We start from the raw sequence: 17,278 nt of genomic DNA on the forward strand, positions 1-17,278 counted from the left end.
AGCCTGTCGACTGATTACGAGAGGTTCTATAACTGGGCTAAAAACAATTTAGTTTGAAAAGGTTATCAGGATTGAAAGCGTCAGCTTATAATAGATATTCTGACTTCAAAAATAGTGTACAAAATTTTAAGCGTAATCCTGTAATTCTAGATCGGTTTACATCGTATTCAAATGTACGTAGTCCAGTAAAGCTTTCAGGTCAGTGGACTGCGATACCGGAAGATTCAGATACACCGTGGGAGAGCTGATCAGATGATTAACAAGACGCCTACTAGGCGTTATGGTTGTGTCGTTCACAGCGGCGTAGCCAGCCCAACTATGCAAATTTTGTGTCGTAAATGTTCTTCATAATAAAAATGAACAACATACCGAACTATATGTCGCATGTTGAAAGCAGGAGAAACACAGAACAGCCCATTTCAAAACCGCTCTACATCTTTTACTTAGGGTAGCCGGTGTAGGCTATGGTATGTGCTCGGCGTGTGCAGTTGTATATATGTGTAATGAACGTAAAGATGAGGAAAGCGTTTGCTAGCATTTTGATCCCTTTCTTGATAATAATAACTAACAATAATAACTAGGTAAGTTACGTTTACTAAGTAACTTACCTATGCGCAGGTTCCCGATTAGGGTGATATGGCCTGCAGCTAGCGACGCTGGGGGTCGACCCAAGAGAGGAAAATAATACTAAAAAAAACCAAGCCGAAACTGTAGGTCACTGTCGCTACGCGACCAGTAAAGCAACACGCTGCATTATGAAGTGTTTCTACTTAGCAAATTTCCCCTATGACACAGATTAAACGTTTGTATAATAAATATATTTAAAGTGGAAGTCACGTCCGTACGTATGTAAAGAAACGGTTTGTTCACATTTTGAACTTCATTATTTTTTAAAATACGGTGTGCTGTCTGAATATCTAACACTATTTAGGTTCGTTACGCTTCTAAATTAATATGAACTAGAGTTTATGTTAAAAAACATGCGGAATTTAGGCAATTTTCACATCAGAGGTCCCTCACTTGTTATGAGCAGAACCTATATGCGCAGAACGGACTTGACTTCCGCTTTAAACGTCTGTGTGTGATGGTTTTACACAGAGATTGAAGTTCCAAATGAATACGGCGAACGAAATGGCGAATGACATGGATCCTATTATTTTACTAAGTGATGTTGGAAGTCGAAAGCGTTCGAAAATACGCTTGGTTTTGTACATTTCAATCGTTCTGCTGCTCGTTCTGTCTGTTACTTTTGCTGCGTTGTATTTCACGGAGAAATTAAAAAAACCCACGAATTCATCACATCAGGAAGAGAAAACAAAATCTCGCACAGGGGAGACAGAATCTGAAACGGACTCTGGCACTACGTGCACTTCCCCCACTTGCGTTGTCAGTGCTGCGGGTATGTACTGTGTGTTATTATTTGCCGCGTTAACACGGTAGCGGTCCTCTCGTCACGAAATCTTCGCTTGCCGTCACGAAGCAACGATTATCATAGCAAATAGTGCTTATTAGTTCGATAGATTTAGTGTGTTTGATCAAGTCTTGGGCATTAAAAATTTCCACCATCTTTCATTAACTTCAAAATTTGATCTGTTCCGATAGCAATCTTGCACCGTGTGAACGAGGCCAATATTATAGACTTTCGTTTTGTCGCCTGCATCATATTACATAATTATTTCTAGAAACGCATATTGCGGCATTAGAAACCCATAGTTCTGGTATTTATAGCTATGCTACATCTTAATCACAAGCTGCATGTGGCTGGTCAGCTCGCATATGCTTGCTTCGAAACGGACGGTCATGCAAAACCAAATTCATGTAGCCTATTTTCGAAACGCTTAATGTCATTTCCACGGTCGACGAAGTCCTTTTATTATTTCGTATAAAAAACAGCAATAATAAAGGCATAGAGACGTGCCAAGAATATTTGAATAAGAAAGAACAGGATGTCTCGATTAAAATAATGATGTATTTTGAGCTGCAAATAAGTGTTTTAAGAGTATTGAAAAATATATACGTTCTCTGGTTAAATATTAATTATTTCACGAGCTTTCGACTGTCAGTCTGCTTTCGACTGTCAGCCAATGGAGAAAATGGAAGTATTACAGACTGACATTCTTAAATTAAGCTCGTGCAATAATGTTTTAATCAGAGAACGTCTGTATATTTCAATACCTGGTTACGCATCAAATATATTCAAATGTTTTAAAGAGGAGTTATATACGAAGGCTTCATTAACTCAATCTCTTATTCACTTAGAAATATACTAACTGAAAGGGTAATAAATCTTCCGACAGGACAGGATATTTTAAGAGATATAGCGGATCAATATGAAAACAAAGCGTTTGTTTACATTACCGACTATAACCCAAGAGTTTCTCGCAGAGAAAACTCAGCTTAAAAGCCAAAAAATCCCTTATGAAATATCTAATGTTTTTCTAGTGCTGAGAGGGATCTCACTCGTTCGCTGTAACCGCTCTCATTCGATATCTTGTTTTCCATGCATGTATCATATAAATTTATCATAATTATAATACTTATATAGTACGCGCGTGCTGATTGGTCGAGAAGCGTGTTTCTATTTAACAATTAGAAAACGAGTCCAAGTTGTCTATGAGCGAATAGTCAACGAAGACGAAGCCTGAGTTGACTATTCGCTCATAGACAACGAAGGCGAGTTGTCTAATTGTTTTAGTATACACCCTGTGCCTAGATATATTAATTTCGAGAAAATAATCGACACACCGCAACTACGCCGAAAAATAATTTAATTAAATCAATTTTATACGGTCGTGCGAGCGAATTTTTCCTAAACGTTCACCATCACCAATAGACAACGGTTGAGTAGCTAATCGGAATGTAGGATTTGTAATAGACAATAGTCGGGTGTATACTAAAACTGTATAGAAACCTTTCCCGCCGAAATTGACAAGCAAAGTAAGGTAATGAAAATTTGTAATTGAATCAAATTATAGTATTTGTACGAAGTCGTTTTTTGAATCGTTTTTGATCGGATTTTTTTTATATTATAAAAGAAATAAAACATTTTTTCCTGTGTTTCTATACAGTTTTGGTATAAATCTCGAGCTGACTATTGATTTTCTTGCATTCTGATTGGTCAGGATTCACTGTCTCTGAAGTGATAGTCACTGATCGGTGACTATAGCTTTTTTTTGTTGTATTTCAACTAAGAAATTTAAAGTAATTATGAATTTTTATGAAATTATGTTGATTATTATTCGTAAACACCCCGAAATTTTTACTAAAACAATTTTCGGCTCAGTGAATATTGCCTTTTTATCACATCGCCTTCGCCGGTTAAGTAGAATCACTTGTGGAAGTTTTTGGAGAACTCGAACTATAACGTGGAAAAACTAGTGCTTCCACTGATTTCCCACTGATTATTTCTCGTTCTCTCAAACTCCCACGCTATTTCCTATAAATGTATGTAATATCCTAGCTACCACAATAGTTCGCTTCATTTTTTTTACTGAAATTCCATTGAAATATTAGGGCCTATTTTGGCTTTGTCAGACATTTTAGACAAACTTGACCAGTCGACCAAACCTTGTGATGATTTTTATCAGTTCTGTTGTGGAGGATTCTTGGAGAAGGGTGATGTGCCTGATTATAATTCCAAGATTGGTATGGTACATAAAGGAGTCGCTATTATTCAGCGCAACTTGAAGAATTTATTTGAAAATAATCAATTGATGTCAACTTACTCTAAGGTATTAACTTTTTCAGTTTTTTGAGCAATACTATGTTAATATTTATCATTCATAGATCTAGAGTGAAAGGGGGCCCTCGGAAAATATTATCACTTCCGGAAATATTTTGCCGAATTCCCCAAACGGAGGGTCTATAAATTATATATTATACAAAAAAAGTATTATGAACTTTTGTAGAAGAGGCAAAACATACAGTTCAAAGGTTCGCCGAAGAATTATTTATATTTATCAGTAAAAGCATTCGAAGAAGGCGTAAACAATTATCGTATCATGTATTTTAACATTAGTTAACTTTTCTTTGTGTTCCTGTATGCCTTTCGTGGAGAATACGGTTAATTTTCTCGTCAGAATCGTTAATTTCTTGATTTCAAACAAACAACAACACTTTGTATGTCACACCATAATCTCGGAAGAGATTGGGATGCGATACCGCAAAATTCTCTTTGTCACATGGTACATGCATATAACGTTTTTTGATTGGACAATTTCAATTTGAGGTATAATCTGACTAATCGAGATACTCACAGTTGATATCAGCTCATATATGGTGAGTAACAAAAACAAAATAGCCGACAGTTTTGCTTAGGAGTGACAAAGATGAAATTAAAACACTTTTTGAAAGTTCAGTTCCCGGAGATTTAAAGCAAATCAACAAAATATGGGGTAAAAATATTTAGCGGTAAGTAGAACTGCGATGGCGAGTAAAATATACCTGTGATGTTTGAAATTTTTGAAAAATTAAACGAGCTTCCGGGGCGAGGAATCCCTAAACAACCCTCTCCCTATCAACGCTCCTGATGAAGGCCCCTAGGTCAAAAAGTGTTTTTGTCTATTTTAGGCAGTTGTTATACCATTTTTTATGGGAATTGCATATGCTACTTTTTTATTGTTGTCACAAAGCGTCTTAAATTCAGCATTATGTTATAGTTGAATTCATCTCTCCATCCACCATTCGTACACTATCAATCCTGCATGAACGAGTCTTACATTGAAGATGCTGGAGTACGACCAGTTTATAACTTAATAGAAAAACATGGCTCTTGGGGTATTACTAACGCGAATTGGAGTGAGGACGCTTGGACACTTGAAAAAATGCTTGGCAGAGCCCTTGCTGATGTTCAGGCACCCGTATTCCTTGCAATGGATGTAAAGCATTCGATTTTCAAAACATCCGAGAAGTTTATTACGGTAAATAAATCTGGTATATGCATGGTCATGTTCAATTAAAGGGATGGAGAAGATGGGCAGGCCGGAGGTTGGGAACCAAAACATATCTCGAGATTGTGCGAGCTTGCACAATTCTACTGACGAATAACATATACGCCGATGTGATGATAAGAAATATGCCGGCAGTCGATCGCTAAGCGCTAGTCGAAAGTTCTAATAAGCAATTGAGGTTACAGTCGTGCCAATAGAAGCGTTCCAAAGCGTTGACCAGTTCATTTCCTAACTTGAAGGAATACATCTGAACAATTCCTCAACAATTTGAAAAGTTCCTTAAAAAGTTCCCGCTAACTTCCTGTTTCATTGACCAATCAGATTGCTCTACAATAAAACGTAAAATTTGATTGGTCAATGAAACAGGAAGTTAGGAACTTTTTAAAGAACTTTTCCAATTATTGAGGAATCGTTCAGATGCATATGTGTTCCTTCAAGTTAGGAAATGAACTGGTCAACATCTTCGGAACGCTTCGATTGGCACGATTGTAAATAGCCTACTTGTGAAATTTCATTGCTTTCTTTGCATAGATAAGCGGGGGATTTTCTGGTTTCGACGAGACAACTTTTGACGAAGAACAATTGCGTTCAAAAAAGCTTGTACTAAAACACAAGAAATCTGAGGTAAGCTCTAAGCTCATAGAATGTGTTGAAAAAAAATTCTTTGCATCTTTCAACATAGGTCTTTGGAATAAAACTTGAAATCCAAAAATTTATGGTGGCTCTAAGGTAGTAGAAATAAAGTTGTGACGTAGTTATTCAAAAGGCTTAAATGAACTTGGAAAGAAAAATTCGTGTCATCAAAGAAAGGGATTGTTTAGGATGATATAGAAGACGATATAATCACCCTAAAAGTATCAACCTGTGCAAAACAGAATAATTACATGCGCGTACTGCCATTTTGCACCACACAATTCCGTAAATGTTTTGTAAATAAGCAATCGTGCAGAGCTAGTTTCCACGCTGGCATCTGTTTTAACATTGCATAAGATACGGTGGTGTAAAGTTTTGTATATTGCTAATGAGGGGTAAACTGGTAGTAACGACCTTAAGCTTGTAGGACAGGAACACGATGACGGCAGCTATAAATACAATGGGTCGTTAAAAAAAAATAATTATAGACATATATGGGAGTTTTAAACGTTGTCTACGTTCTTTTTACAAGCCATGAGTGATTTCGTGACCTGCGACCGTACCAAGAGAGCCATCGTTGAATGTCCTGAAAATATCTAATGATCTCAGATCTTTACCTCCTGTGAAGAATGTCTGCATTTCTGGACGCAGAGAGCGCTATCTCGAATTAAGCTCTATGACTTTATTCCAAAAGGCTTAATGTCTCTAATAATTTTTCAGGGACTTGACGTTTATGAAGACTACAGGAAGTTTATGTCTACCGTGTTCAATTTATTTGGATCAAACTCAAGTGTTGATGATGAAGTGAACCGTATTGTCGATTTAGAAGATAATTTTTTAAGAGTACGTATTTTTTGCTTAAAGCATATTTGTTGAAAGGTCACTTTGCAATTAATTAGTTAAAACTAATTTCAATTAGTATAATTTAAGATTATGCAAGTATTAGATCATTATTGAATAAACATTGGATTTTTTTTAAGGTTCGAAATCTTTCAGAGGAAACTGATTTGAAAGCACTTAAAGATATTGCAATTATGACAGTTAGCGAGTTGAATAATTTGACATCATTCAAGGTATGTAGGTAAACAGGTTTACTACATACAGTTTTACCATACCATACCATACCATACCATACCATACCATACCATACCATACCATACCATACCATACCATACCATACCATACCATACCATACCATACCATACCATACCATACCATACCATACCATACCATACCATACCATACCATACCATACCATACCATACCATACCATACCATACCATACCATACCATACCATACCATACCATACCATACCATACCATACCATACCATACCATACCATACCATACCATACCATACCATACCATACCATACCATACCATACCATACCATACCATACCATACCATACCATACCATACCATACCATACCATACCATACCATACCATACCATACCATACCATACCATACCATAACACAACATGCTTGGTGTGTAAAGCCATCCATATACAATACTGAAGATTGAAATTTAATTATTACCATATATGCCTACTTCTTTAGTTTAATTGGACGCTATATCTTGAGGAAATATTCAAAGGCACAAGTAGATCAATCGCACTGGATGAAAAAATCATGATATATATGCCGAACAATATCAAACTGATCGTTAATTGGCTTACAGACAAACCTAAGGGGTAAGAAGTCACAAGATAGACAATATTATTTGCAACTTGAAACGCGATTTTATATAAGAAGTTGTGAAGACTAAAGACTTTGCCAAACACCCCAAGAATTAGGGAGTTTTGGTTTTGGAGTAGATCGGGTGTAACTAAAACAATGCCCCCTTTTTTGGTGAAATACAGTGTACGTTTTTAATGTAGATAACCTGTCTTGCAGCCGTGAACTGACTAGGTATACTATATAATAGACAACACAACTCTGTCTTTTTAGTTTGCTTGCTAACGAGATAATCTGGAACATTGTTCGAGCTGTTATCGATAGCCTACCAAAGGCATTCAGAGAAGCACAGCAGAGTTATTACAACACTTTTGGACTGGATTCTAATCCCCGATGGAAAACGTGCGTTAGGGATACATGCGACGAATACAAAGATGCTACAACGCTGTTGTACGTAAAGCAATACATAACAGAAAACGCCCTGAAAACGGCAAGTTTGGTTTTTATCGATAAAAGTTCTTAGTACAGTAAATGTTCGATTAAGTGTCGCACTTCTGCTGAAAAAATGTAACAGGATCCGCTGTTCAATCAGCTTCACTGCGTCTATTTAAGAATTGACTAGAAATACATGCATGCAAAATCCCCTCTCCTATTTATTAGTGATTCATACAGTCATCTCTTTATACTAAAAGGCAATAGAAATGTTCACTGAGATCAAAGGGCAATTTATTGCGGGCTTGGACGAACAAGAATGGATGGACAATAAAACCCGCGCTCATGCTCGCCTCAAGGTATGGAGTAGAATATCGCGACAAAAAAACAAGCAACATGAAAAAATTCTCAATGACGTTATTATGATAGTTTTATAACCATTTCGTGTAGCTACAAGTTATGAAAGATTGGATCGGAATTTCAATGTCTGACTTGTATGCAAACAAACTGATCAGATATTTTGATGTAAGTTTTTAGTTACTCGAATTATGAACAAAAGTTATATTTCCGAGGGCTTTTTATACCCTGGCCAAACCACAAAAAGTCCACAATTAAAACTGCGTTTACACTTCAGGCCTAGACCTGGGGCTGGTTGTATCAAGCCCGTTTAGCTTAAACGGTGGTTAAGTTCAAAATGGAAAGCAAGTCTATCGTTTTACTCAACAAGCAAATTAAATGTTTTTAACCTTAATACAAAGATGCTGTTTACCACTACATATTTAGTGCATAATATTCAAGTTTACTCATTCAAGAGAGATGTAAGAGCGTTATTTAATTTTGACTTATACATCGTTTAAGCTAAACGGGCTTGGTACAACCGGCCCCAGACCTGGAGCAGGTCTAGGACAAGTCTAGGTAATATGTGCCACGTTAACGCTGTCTTCCTTGTTATATTGGACAACCAAAGTAGTTGAAAAAATACTTGGAAAAAGACTCACGCCGAAAAGTGGTTATAAAAATCATACTATTAAACTCAAAATTGGTCAGGACTAGGTAAAGCATGCATGTTCACATAACCAAAATCTTGCCCCACGCAGGTCAGGTCCAGGCCTGGTCCAGGCCACCTTCTGCTGTTGGCCTGGATTTCGTGGCCTAGACCACGTCAAGGCCTGGTCTAGGCGGGATAAACGACGTTCACATCTAGGCCAAGGCCTGGTCCAGGCCAGGTCAAAGCAGTGCGTATTCAAAGCACGTGCGGTAAACCCGGCTTAGGTATTACTTGCTAGGGGTACATATGGATCGTATACAAATCATATTATAAAACCTGTTCACATAACCAAAAGAGTGCTTCAGGTCAAGTCCAGACCTGGTTTAGGCCGGATAAATAACGTTCACATATAGGCCTAGGCCAGGTCAAAGCACATAGACTGACGTAGTGTAAACCTGGCTTTAGTTGTTCAGATATTGCTGCTAACCCTAGTTCCACTCACAAACGCCCTTGCCGATATATCATATACAGTCAGAGGCCGCGGAAGATCGTAAAGGGGGGGGGGGGTGGTTTATTCTTATATTCATTTTAGCAGACCTGTAGAAACAATCAATTTCAAAAGAAACGAATAATGCTAAACGTGAATATATGATTATTTCCCCCCCCCTAGAACTTCCGTAGCCCCGTGTATGCAGTTATCAGTGATGTTCTCAACTTTACGATTTATCCTGCTACGCTGACATTTTGGCGTTCATTGGATACGAAAACTATCAACTTGCAATCACCTGATCGTTTTTAGGCGTGCATAAGCCCGTGATATAATTTTGTAACCGTAACATGAATTTGGCACCAAAAATTTTGAGGATTTTTGATATATGGTAATATTGTTCTTTCATTTCTAACTACGTAAGTTTTCATATTTTTTAAACATTATATTAATAACAGGGTCAGATGAGTGAATCTGATGTTTTACAAAACAAGCTGAATATCCGTAAGGCTCATACGAAGTTGAAAATAAACGAGTTGAGCAAACCCACAGTTATCAACAGGTATTGTACTCGAAGACAAATGTTGAGCGCTTTCCGATGAACTTTTGGGCTTTCATCCAGAAATCTGGCCATCAAAATGTGCGATGGGATCGGCAATTTTTGTCACTGCGTGAAAAAGGCGAGAATCGACAACAATCCGTCATGCGGTTTGCAATCACATGTCATTCTTACTTTAGTTAAGGGGATTTTTTTAACACTGTTTCTTTTAAGGCGATCAACTTCACCTCTTGTAGTCAATGCTTTTTACCAGCCCAAAAAGAATGGAATAAGTAAGTATTAACAGTGATTCTTTTCGGTCCTAACCAAATAGGTACAATAACAAGCACATTAACATAAAATAAATAAAATAAACGACTCAACAATTCAATTCAACTCAATTATTCTCGTCTGTATAATTATATATATATAGGTTCCTGATAACCAAAAGTACTTGGCGCGGATAATATATACCTACGTATTTTAACTGTACTTATTTCCTGCATTGTAAGAATGTTCATGACGACAATGAGATGAGTTGTGTAGCACTTAGACATTTGATATGTTAAGAATGTACATCCGCACTGATAAATACATAAAATCAATCTCTCATATTCAAGCTTATTAACGCTTTGGATGGATGTATGGCTTGGGTTGTGTCTGTGTTCCTTTCTCCTTTTAAACCGCCTCCTAGGGTTCCAAGGCCTATAGGCACTCGTAATGAGTGAGCTGGTGAGGGAAAGGGACAAATTTACATTCTTAGGTTTGAATATGCCCGTCAAGGGTGGGTATGGTAAATACGGAGAACATTTTTGCCTATATTATCACCTGTGTTACAACTCCAAATTTATTTTGCAGAAAAATCATGTTCAATTAATATATATATTAGCGTTTTGGAATTCTGCAGATTATGTAGGGTATATCTCTGCATCCATTCACCATATTTCTCTTCTCTTGCAGCTATTTTGCCAGGAATGTTGCAATTACCTTATTACGAAGCCGGTGGACTAAAGTAAGGACTAAATGTTTCTCATTATTTTCTTATCCTGCGTTACCTTGCTACAAACTCATCGTTTGTAACCATTCGACTGTTGCAATTTTTTAGAGCATTCAACTATGGATCTCTTGGTACGGTGATAGGTCACGAAATCACTCATGGCTTCGATAAGACAGGTAGGATCCTGATGAAAGTTATAAATGCCAGCGCCTTTGCCCTTGAGTAGCCCGGAAGGTTAAAATTCCTTAAAATTCTTTGAAAGACAGTCTTCAGGTCCCCTAAACACATATTTTATAATTGTACTACCATTATTTGACTAATGTTACTGACAAGCTTAATTGAAATACCTGCATGAACCTATTAGGAAGTCAATACGACGAAAACGGTAACCTTCGTCAATGGTGGACCAATTCATCGTATGATAATTTCGTAAAACGGTCACAATGTTTGATTGATGAGTATAACAACGTTACAATATTTGGACTACAGGTTCGTAAACGCACTTCCTTTGGGAAACCGGCGTACATAGTGTGCATGCATTCTAGTATATATCAGTGTTTATCTGTAGTTTTTCATTTTTGTAAAAAGAACTTGACGTATGTGCGACACACGAAACAGAGTTATTCAACCCACATTTTGTTCAATATATAGAGGATATTACATGCGATCGGAAGTATAGATTTAATGTTTGAGCGTCAAGAATGATATTTCTGTAGGAAGGCGGAATTCGTTTAAAGTCATCGGCATATTTGTTTTACATTATTTTTTTCAAGCTAAGCCTGTCAGAATGTCTTAATTTTAATACTTCATGTAAAATGGTAAATAATTTACCTTTTTACCGGAAGTAGTAAAAATTTATGCATTCTGATTGGGTCATTGAAAATGTAAACAAACTTGCTGATTGGTCTAAAACGAAATCTCCCCTTGTTTATTCCTGTATATTTAGTAAAACCATGTGTAAAATACCTTAATTACCTCATGTGTCAACTTGATCAAACGCTATATTCTTAGGCTAATGGTGAAAGGACATTATCAGAGAACATTGCTGATAATGGAGGACTGAAGTACGCTTACCGAGTAAGTTTACATTACAACACGACACAAAAAGTTATTTTGTCATTAATTTTTGGCAATGCGTATAATTTTTTAAGGCATATCAAAAATGGCGAAAAACAAATGGCGATGAAGAATTGTTACCAGCTCTTCCTTTCGATAATAACCAACTTTTCTTCATCAGCTACGCACAGGTACAAATTAACGCTTGATTTCGATGATAAAATAAAGCTAATTAATTCCTTGGTGTGTGAGCCGCAGTGTGAATAGAAAAAAGCTTGACTTCGCTGAAATTACCCCTACTTTACGTCCTTCCCCTACTTTACGTCCAGATATATTTATATTCACGCTAATGTTTTAGTCAAGACTGTCAGCGATAAAGGACGGTTCAACAGCACAGTTGACTGCCTATTATCCTTTACAGAAGTATCTTTCCTCCTTAGTCAGTTTCGCAGGTTTTAGACTTCCAGACAGGGCCGTTGCTAGACCGCTTAATTGGGAGTGTGTATATTCATATAGTCATGTTTATCTACCGCGGGAACAATGGCGAACGAGGGAAATCAGTCAGCCAGAAAATGAATTAATGAATATATACCCCCTAATTATAAGCTCCTAGCTACGGCCCTACTTTCAGATCTTCAAATAAGGATCTATCTTAATAATTTCCTTTAAGAAATTATGTTTTAATTTACCGCTAGTGCTGCATGCCTTTTGTTATAAACAAAAATGAAAATTTGTTGCTTGTATAGTCGTGGTGTGCAAAGTTTGGAAACGGAAGCGCAAGGGATTTCACAGAGTATGGTGTTCATTCTTTGGATCCAGTCAGATAAGATCTGTGGGCAACAATTTTTTTTTAAAACCCCGTGGATATTCATCCGACACCGGAACTCCCTGTCTAATAGCCATTCATCCGACATTCATGTAGCGCATGCGCAAAAAGGAAAATATCGACTTGATATTTTTGGGTGTTTTTTGTCGTACGGGGATTGATGGAATGGTTATTCTTCCGACATCGTGTCGGGCACGTTCAACAAAGCACTATTTTCCCGACAAATTTCGCAATAGAAAAGAAACACGCTATTTCATTGACTTTCACCAACCAGAAATGAAAAGTCATCAGAGTTTTCAACCAGAAGTTGGAAACTCGTTAGAGTTTCAAAAATCGTATCTTCTTATGCATTCATCTTGTCCAGTTCCGTAAAAGTTTTCACATTTTTATTAAATCTTGCATGCATTTTATTAAGATCCGCTTTTTTGTATGTTGTTCAACACATAATGGAGCAGCTTCATCTGGAGTTGAATCTGGAGTTGAGCAAAACTTCTTTCCATCGGAACTTTTGAGGACATAGTGTTTTGACTTGTAGTAACTTATTGTCAACCTTGTAGCACAAATAGAAATGTCAAAAGCATCTTTCTCCAAATTTCTACGAACAGCAAAGATATGTCGGCAAGGAAGCATCATTGCTATAAAGAACATGCACTCACAGTTACAGTAGGACACTGTTAGTTTGCCAGATGACGCATCAACTTCAAATTCAGTGGCAGCTTCAGAATCCTTTCTGCGAATACTTTTAACTTTGGCGGCTAATTCTAGCTGTTGCATCACAAATCCAAATGCATAAGGGGTTAAGAATTCCATATATTTGGCTTCTGCTGTACCTTCAGCATACAGGGAAACAGGTCTTTTTGCAATAATGTAATTGCCTTATGGTCACGTAGAGTCCTAATGGATTGAAACACAACCAGAAGTTCTTCATAAAACTGGTCAAGGTTTGTATTTCTAGAGCACACAGTCTTGATCTTTTGATTATAGGATTCTAATCTAAAAATTTGTTCAAGGATAGAACTCTTTAGTCTTATTTCTCACAAATAAGCAAATAGTGCTGTGGTGAAATATTATGCAATCTATCTTTGCGATCACTTCAATTACTGTATGAGTTCAGCCAGAATGTATTCAGTTCAGTTGAGACCTTTTATTTCAAAGGAAAGTGATCACAAAATTAGATTTTCCTTTTTTTTAACCAAGTGGAGTCTCTAAAGATATATCCTTTCTAAAGATGTCTATTGCGTACATACCTGTTGTTAGTTCGGTTCAGGAATGTCAAGTTAGCAGACTTTAGACCCTCAACCCATTCATGGTGTTCTTTGTCCAAATTCTTCCTGAAATATTCCAAAACACTTGGAACTTTTGTTCTCTCTAGATCTTTGCACAAATTCTGATACTCATTCTCACTTTTTGCATATGTCATCTTCTGGAATATTTCCAGACACAGGTTTCGTTGTTCTGCTGTGATCCCCATTTTATCACATGTTACCTCCCTCCTGAAAGTCCTCTGGGTATGGAAAAGATATATAGCCAAGTGAACACCAGGAAACTCTTCTTTTAATACTTGACGCTCAACAAAAGCCCCGTTTACACTACACTGAATTTATTGGCACGGCACGGCTAAAATGGGTACCCGTGCCCAATTTTATTAGTATTCAGGCTACCAAAACAAAGGCCGGGCATGGATGAAATGGGCACGGGCACCCATTTTAGCCGTGCCGTGCCAATAAATTCAGTGTAGTGTAAACGGGGCTAAAGTCTTTGTCAGTCATGACTGTTTTTGTCCCTGTCCATGAAGGATTGTGATCTTTAAAGATATGCACCATTTTCTGAATGGTTGGTTTCTCTTCATTGGATACGATGAATGTGCAGAAAATCTCACTTTCGCCATTGCCATCTTCTCCAAGCATTACATACAACGGCATTTTCAGCTCGTTCAGTTTGTAAGTAGCATCAATGAAAACAATTTCAGGGAATGAATCATATGCAGCCTTCATTGGTTTATCCTGATAGTATAAACCCAGCAGGTTATTCTCGTCATCGACAACAATTTTGGCAGTAGCACCTAAAGTACAATTATTTTTTAATTATGATTATATGATTATTTATCCTGTATACAACTCAAAAACAATATCAGCTAAACATGATTTGGTGGTGAACTGCAATTGATCCATCTAATATTATGGATGAGGGGAAAATGGGAAATTCTATTGATATTAAACAAGTGTCTAGTAACATGTTTAAATAGGAAGCTATACCTCAGTCTTTTTCCCACTTAACCCTTTTTTTTTGCAAAGAACTAACCTTTATTTTCGCTAAGTTTTTTTACCAGCTGTTCAATGTCATTTCGATTACACTTGCTGGCTGAAATTTTTCCCCTCATGTTGGAAATGTCACGACCTGTTACCACCTTTCCACTTATCTTCTGCAAATGACTCTGTAAAATCTTTTTGTTGCATTTCATTTTAAAAATTTATTTGTCTCATTAACTGTTTCCTCATTTAGCCTCCTTTGCTTTGGAAAGTGTTTAAATGATACCTAAAAAATAGAGATCTTAGTAATGTAAGCTTAATAATTTTCTTGTATGATTGCATGGCGACTTTAGTAATTATAATAACTTGTAGGTACACCACGTAAGTATTAAATATAATACTTACGTTTGCAGTATTTAATACTTACGTGGTGTACCTACAAGTTATTATAATTAATGTAAGCTTAGTAAGCTTCATAGTAACGCATTTTGTTGAGTGAACAAAAACTTTTATGACCCCCCCAACTAGCCATCTTCAAACTCTGTTGACCCCCCAAAAAGCAAACAGCGAATTTCTTTTGCCTCCCCCTCCTAATGAATTAGCTGCCCCCCAACCATAAATAATGAACACTCCCTAATAGCAATAGGGGTGCACATGTATGACAAGGCGTTGGACTGTGATCACTGAATACTGGGTTTGATTCCTCAACCGTCCTCTTTGTTTTAATTGTTTTGTATTATGTTTTTTTCCTGTAACTGAGCCTTAAATATAGCTTGGAAAAGTCTGTTTACAGGTCCGTAAATAATGGCCACTTCGAATATACTTAGTAGCTCAATAACACCACACAACATACCTCATCGCACTTATGATTGTGACTTTCCTTCAAAACAACCACCTCCAAAAAATTGCCATGTTTGCTAACTCGAAGCTTCACTTGCATGGGGCAGCCCTTTCTAAATGTGCTTTAGACAACAGAGAAAATTCGAAGTATTCAGTACACAAAACAACATTTCTAAACAGGGTTTACGTATAAAGAAAGAAAAAACTAACCTTTGGTTCGGCCTTGCTCCTTTTGATTTGGACTTAAATGTTCTACTACCACCAGCAACACAAGTGTAGTTCAGATGGAAGTATTTCAACTCGGGTTTAAAAACCTTCTCTGGGGTTCGTTTTAGCGCTGAAATAATTGACCTTGAATCGTTGACATACAAGTTAACGTAATTCGTTTCTTCATAGCGAGCGATTGCAACCTTAACCTCCTCAAAAGACGAGAACTTTTGGCCTACTTTCAATCCAATGTCTTTATCCGCCATTTTTACATTTGATGCGTGCCCCCGTGTTCGATGAATTATCGCACGTGTAATTAACTGCGCAGAACACGAATGCGCATCATGTCGGGTGAATAGCTATCAGACAGGGAGTTCCGGTGTCGGATGAATATCCACGGGGTTTTTTAAAATATAGGCGAAATTTAATTTATTCAGAGGAAATCTTTGAATTTTTTTCCCATTCGAATTTCGTTCAAGAAATATCTAAGTAAATGGCATGTCGATGAAATAGCAACAATGTGAAATGGACTTGTAACCTACAGTTACCAGGGCCAAATGCTATGAAAAGCTGATGAAATTTTAATATAATGGCAATGAAAATAATACGAATATAATAATAACTATACAAAAGATCTCATGTGTTAAAATACTCTCTTATAGCAGAAAAGTCTTTATTCAAAACCCACCCAACAGGCTTCTAAAACCTTGAACCATAAATTCTTATTTCACAATTGAATTTAAAGGAACAGCGTATTGAAAAATCTTTATTACGCAATGAATGGATTGCATGGATCGATTCGAAGTTAATTTGGTTATAATGCCCAACGTAATACTTCATGTTGTGCTATATTCAGCATAACTTATCTTTTTCAATTTCCAGGGTACGTGTTCCACTACGCAACTTCCCTGAATTTAGCAAGGCCTTTGGATGTCTGATGAAGAAAGACACTTGCGCAGTTTGGTAGCATATTTTCTTCAATGACAACTATAGTAGGAAATCCTAACATTTTTCGGCTGGCTGGTAAAATAGACAATGCATGTAACTTTATTAATTTGGAAACGTTTATTGAGCCAAAAAGAAAATTAGGGGATTATAACTGACCATATAGAATATACTGTATATTGGAATGTATCAACTCACTCGGTGATCAGGTATTTGATGCACGTTGCAAATTACTATGCAGTAGTGTGTGTGTCAATGACTCTAAGCTATTATTGTGTTATTTTGACATTCTTCCATGCAACTGTTAAATTTTTTTATTCTATATACGCGAGGTAGTAGGATATTTACAATGAATTACTAATGGTCTAAATTTTATTCTATAACAATAAATTACTAATACTCCGTTGGTCCACTGAAGATTCTGGTGTTGTGCACGCCCTTTTATAGTAATGGT

The 17,278-nt window shown here is 36.8% G+C and overlaps 1 protein-coding gene across 1 annotated transcript; it reads left to right on the forward strand.

Annotated features, from left to right (window-relative positions):
* Window positions 1–1,073: 1,073 nt before the first annotated feature.
* On the forward strand, window positions 1,074–17,183 carry LOC114532945 (endothelin-converting enzyme homolog). Its single transcript, XM_028554534.1, has 19 exons — window positions 1,074–1,399; window positions 3,535–3,731; window positions 4,659–4,919; window positions 5,481–5,573; window positions 6,303–6,425; window positions 6,563–6,655; window positions 7,143–7,276; window positions 7,533–7,749; window positions 7,952–8,050; window positions 8,142–8,216; window positions 9,625–9,728; window positions 9,939–9,997; window positions 10,665–10,716; window positions 10,810–10,877; window positions 11,066–11,190; window positions 11,713–11,778; window positions 11,853–11,948; window positions 12,504–12,580; window positions 16,762–17,183. The coding sequence occupies exons 1-19, from the start codon at window positions 1,114–1,116 to the stop codon at window positions 16,844–16,846; spliced, it is 2,310 nt and encodes a 769-aa protein (XP_028410335.1). The 5' UTR covers window positions 1,074–1,113; the 3' UTR covers window positions 16,847–17,183.
* Window positions 17,184–17,278: the final 95 nt, after the last annotated feature.

Source organism: Dendronephthya gigantea, unplaced genomic scaffold (assembly GCF_004324835.1).
Source record: "Dendronephthya gigantea isolate DGI-Jeju-01 unplaced genomic scaffold, DenGig_1.0 000082F, whole genome shotgun sequence".
Taxonomy (NCBI): Eukaryota; Metazoa; Cnidaria; class Anthozoa; order Malacalcyonacea; family Nephtheidae; genus Dendronephthya; species Dendronephthya gigantea.

Coding starts and splice junctions, on each gene's coding strand:
- LOC114532945 (XM_028554534.1), top strand. CDS start 1,114: ATGAATACGGCGAACGAAATGGCGAATGACATGGATCCTATTATTTTA. Junction 3,732..4,658: donor TGATGTCAACTTACTCTAAG/GTATTAACTTTT, acceptor ATTATGTTATAG/TTGAATTCATCTCTCCATCC. Junction 7,277..7,532: donor CTTACAGACAAACCTAAGGG/GTAAGAAGTCAC, acceptor CTGTCTTTTTAG/TTTGCTTGCTAACGAGATAA.